The following is a 5,303-nucleotide window of genomic DNA, read 5'->3' as shown; positions in this document are numbered from 1 at the left end:
AACACTCATTTTTCCATGATTTTTTTTCCAAATATACATGTATTTGTAATAAAAAAAAGAAATTTTCCAAATAAACAAGGAAAGGCACTTTATTTATGTACATGTATTTGTATTAAGAGGAAATTTTTCATTTAGACAGAAACAGACATAATAATTTATTCTACATAAAACAACTATAAAATGTCAACATAAAAATCGATAAAACTTCGGTAAAACATGAACAAAGGAAATATTTAGATGGAACCCTTTTAAAAAGTACGAGGAGAAGAAGACCAGGTGTTCCTGAAAAATAGACGTCTTTTGATTCTACGATGACATCCGCAATGTCAATCTAAGTCAAATAAACTAATATCACGTCCTCAAATCATCGAGATCTCGGTAAGTGACCACAAAATCACAAGACACACTAATGAGAAGAATCATAATACATCTTTTTATTTGTTTTTGCCATGTGATAAATGTATAATATATATATTCAACAGGTGATATAGCCATTCTCTTGCATTCTGGAATGACAATCAAACGAGCTTTATTCCTCAACTTTCTGGCTGCTGTGACGATATACATGGGCCTCATAATAGGGGTCGTCGTTGGAGAGAACACGGACGCAAACACATACATTTTTGCCTTTGCTGGGGGCCTCTTTGTTTATATAGCCCTTGCTGATATGGTAAGTAGCAGAGATGTTATCATACCTTGTGTTCAACGTAGAGAAATCCCCAACGCATTTTTCTAATTGATACAAGCATTGAACAAAATATATTCCTGTTTAATTAATTTTTCCATCTATATCAATGCAAAGAAACGAAAGGGCGCTGAAAACCCCTTCCTGTCTATAATTAAGAGGATCGAAGCGCCGAAGCGGATAAGGGCGATTTTTTAATCGTTAATATAATACATTTTTGTTTGGTTTGTGTTTTCTTTTCTTAGAGAAATTATGATAAATATTTGCATTGTAAATAACTCCTCGCAAATTAAGTGGGCAAGTAACGCCAAATCAGAAAAAATGCCAAAATTGAAACTCTATTTAACTCATTGCGCTTGGACTCTTAACCTTTACTCAATAAATAATAATGACCGATCCTGATTTCCCTGTAAACATATATCTGTTAGTACATTTACCTACCACGGCAATGAAATATTGTTTTTATTTTTTGTAGATTCCAGAAATGAATAACCAGGCCAATCAAGCAGAAAACATAGGACAGGACAGTACTCGCGTCGTGTTTGTCCTACAGAATCTTGGCCTTCTCATTGGGTTCGCCATAGTCATTCTGATAACAGTGTTTGGTGGTAATATTGCTGTATAAATAACCAGAATGTCCACAAACTGAAAACGAGGCTTACAAGTTTCGACGTGTTAAAATTGTGTTAATGTATATTATATTTTACATGCGCGTGACCATCAAACCAAATCGTTACAGATTTTGTTGATATATTTTTACACTTTTTCTGTAATGTTGAATAACAACAATTCCTGAATATATTAGCAGCAGGTCTACACATAGTAACATATTACGCTAATACCTCATCGTTATAGCCATGGTCGCAAAAACGAACAACAAACGGTATGAAAATATAAGAAATGTGAATAAGAGAGGAATGAAAAAGGAAAATATATATATTGAGCGCTTCATATTTCACTATTTGATATAAATGCGTGCGTTTATCTCCTCATCTTCAATACAGTATACTGGAATAGACTTAGACGTTGTATAGAGCTGTAGGGGGGAGGGAACAATGTCATTCCTAACTGTATTAATAGCATTTGGATATATGAATACACTAGGCTGTGCCTACATATTGTCTCTATCGTCACGACAATAAAACGTGTCTCATCACCAAGCGGGTTTCGAAGCATTACAAATTTAAAGATCGTTGGCGGGAATTTATGTGGTACCCCCACCACATAATAGGGGATTTTCGAATGTGTCTTCTTAACGGGATCAAAGAAGAAATTAAAGTTGAGCTGCTGCCACAGTTGCGTCTTTTGGAACTTTTGTCTTTTCTTCTCTTACTTACTTCTTCCTTTCAGCAGTTCTTCCCTAGGTACATGTATTTGTAGTATCTGCCAGTCACTTCTGTCTTTAAGTGATGTCTCCTTTTTCCCGTCTGCCCCTCTGTCCCGTCTTTCTCCCCCGCCGGTTTGACTACCTAATAGTTTCACCTCGTCGACATCTTCCCTGAAACTCTGTCGAAACCTGCTTCAGCTGCATACAAGTGATATATTGCTTATCAACGGTTCACTTCTTTCGAGTACAAATCCTCAACGTCACAACGTCTTGGAACATTAGCGCTCTGATGACTTTTTCCTGCACGTGCTTTATCTCAAAAACGTTGTCCTCCACTAAATATTCCAAACACGTCTTGTCCCTGTGTGCACGTGTTGCTCCCTTCTAATTAACGACTCTGGACTCCACTCTAAACTCTCGACCCCGTTTCCTTTTTTACTTACAGACGGAATCTTTCGTGCAAACGCCTAATAACAAATAAATCTGACAGAACAATTGTACAGTTTTTATGTTTGAATAACAATTTACAGAGACACTGCTATATCTTTAACGTCCAAATACTAAAGGTAACTTCAAACTTCGCTTTGAAGTTACACCACGTAACATATCGACATCATTTCAAACACTTTAATGGGGTGTAACTTCATGTAAACCCAAAGATTGGGTTATTTATAAGTACCTGACGATTCACAGGCATAGTTGCTAATGTATTTACGAAAAGATGATACTAAAAGGGATCGATGCAGTTTTAGGAAGCTATTGAAATACCTATTTATTGTTTAAGATAGCATAATACAAAATGTCATCACAATCATGCTGTAACTGTAACCAAACCATTGAGTATACAAACAAGTCGTTGTGAATGTTACATATACCTTAGGCTAATTGTCTGTTAGTGATATCTCCATAGCATTTCTGTCTTTCGGTCAAGGAACAAAACTCATAACTTTTCTCGACTTGCCGCACGGTAGATACTTAAGCCAAAAGCGATATTTTGTCATTTAAGGCCAACAAGATATGTTCGAAAGAAGAAAACAAAGGATCCCAATACCTAAAAAGCAAATCCCCGATTCTGCAGAGGGTGCTCACATTAGTCGCCTCTTACAAATCACGCAGTGGAAAACAGCGTATGTATTATTTTCTGAATCATCCACAAGCATGGGAAAAATGAAAAAGTGGGGAGTAGTGTAAAAGATGTGTATTGTACATGGTGTCGTGGGGATCCGTCAGCTCAGTGGTAAAGCGTGGGAGAAGAAGATATACGGTCGCTGGTTCGATCCCCAGCGGAAGCACGTTCACTTCGCATCAGACCTATTACACTTCCAATATGATGCATTAGGGAGTATTTAAATTCTTGGAAAGATTGAGATCTTTAAATAACGCGATAATTATTTACATGAGTAAAGCCGTCTGTTTTCGTGAGTTGTAGAGGTAAAGTATGTTTTATGATCGAATTCCGGAGAGCTTTATTATATGTTTGCCATATTAGAAATAACAGGAACACGTGTAATAATGAGGGCAGCTTGAGTTATTTTTAACGCGTACCATAAAAATCCACTTTTCTTCATTCCGGATTTTATATTTGTTTCCGGGAGTTGTCTGGTTGTTTTGTTAGTTGTGTACACGAGTATATTTCGTTCCGGATGTTATATTTTCCGGAAGTCCCGATTTTATATTTACCTGAAGTTGTCTGGTTGGTTTGGTTAGTGCTGTACTGCAGTAGTACATGTACATATCACGGACTTAGATAACTAATCTAATTACGTGTACATATATATTGAACAAAATTCTTTGTTGATATAGATAACAAAGCAATCTGTATGAATGAAATACAGCTTTATAAATAGGAAATTAATTTTTGGTATATCTGCCGCGAAAATAGGTGTTTGAAAAAAGGCAACTAGCTACTCGTCATTTACCCGAACCTGGCGCCAATATTACGTCCAGTAAAGTACCTGTTCAATTGTTTTGTTTATCTTATTTACTAACGGTCTATTAATATGCGCGCCATAAACATGTTAAACATGCCAAAACATATAATCATTATCCAGATTATTGTCGTGTTTTTGTTTTGTTTTATTTTACACAGAGGGCATTTTGAGAAAGCGACTCGATCGATCGTAGCACTTGGGCTGTTCGTAATCCTCGTTAAACAAATAAAGAATTGAATTAAGCAGAGAACCTATTGAAGATTGGTCAGATCCAAATAGTGTTTGTCCTTTTATAATAAAGTCGATATTTGCATCATCAATTCATTCTAAACAGGGTGCAGACATAACATTATTTCGCGCAAAAGTGCGTTTGATGATTATTTCTGCAACCCTGTCCGGAATTATGGGACCATTAGTCAAATACTTGTTTTTATATTTTTTGATAGATTTTATAATCGCTTGATACTTTAAAATGAACATCGTTTTATAGCTTTTCAAGTATGATGTATGATTACTACGTCACTAATGTGATGACGTCACGATCATCATGGCAGTTATGATCTCATACAAATAACTCACATAGCTTTGATATGTTTGAAGTACATATGACTCAATAAAGAGTTTACAGAAAAATGTAAAAAAAACAACCATGCTCGGTAATCATAGGATTAGATCACTGCATTTATAAATATAGCAAGATCATTCGTATTTACAACTTCCACGCTTTCTAAAATTCAAATTACCCCGAGATACGTCCGATCCCAGTTTCTTGAAATTCCCTTACCTAGGAAACTATTTAACTGAGGTTAGTGTTCTGTACCTTTCTATGTGATGTATTGTAAGGATCCCCGTACCACTGTAAAAAGATATATGAAAACCAAGCCTTTGGGGTGTTTGTTAAAAAAATAAAAATAAAATGTTCATGTAATGAACAAAATATCATCCGCAACAGTGTTCTGAGTGAATCGGGTTAGATTATGATTCGAACCCAAGACCACAACTTGTTATCCATTCGCCAAACCAACTTAGCTACATGTACCTAGTCAACGAGCGTGTCCTGGCCCATTTGCGTTAGAGCTATAACCAAAACGACATTAAGGGGAAGTTTCGGTGTAAAGCAAAACTAGTGGACTCTCTAGTGTTGTTCATAGACTACAGTGAAATATGGATCCTTTTATTGATGTATCTATGCAAGTTTATCAAAACTGATATTCTATTATTAGAGTTTATTTATTTTTGCAATTTGATTAAAACGACTTATTTGCGGATATGCAAGCATATATTGGTATAATACAATGTTAAGCTGGTGTAATACTATGTGATATTGGTGTAATGCAATGCTATACTGGTATAATTTTAT

At 35.6% G+C, this 5,303-nt stretch overlaps 1 protein-coding gene across 1 annotated transcript; it reads left to right on the top strand.

Moving 5' to 3' along the window:
• Positions 1 to 482: 482 nt before the first annotated feature.
• LOC110444799 (zinc transporter ZIP14-like) lies at positions 483 to 5,293 on the top strand (the record flags this gene model as incomplete). The annotated part of the gene is made up of 2 exons (XM_021489159.1): positions 483 to 670; positions 1,161 to 5,293. Coding segments are annotated over 2 exons (338 nt in total), but the record flags the coding sequence as incomplete, so codon positions are not given.
• Between the last annotated feature and the right edge of the window lie 10 nt (positions 5,294 to 5,303).

Source organism: Mizuhopecten yessoensis, unplaced genomic scaffold (genome assembly GCF_002113885.1).
Source record: "Mizuhopecten yessoensis strain PY_sf001 unplaced genomic scaffold, ASM211388v2 hete_36175374, whole genome shotgun sequence".
Classification (NCBI taxonomy): Eukaryota; Metazoa; Mollusca; class Bivalvia; order Pectinida; family Pectinidae; genus Mizuhopecten; species Mizuhopecten yessoensis.
This window is presented reverse-complemented; position numbering and strand designations above follow the sequence as displayed.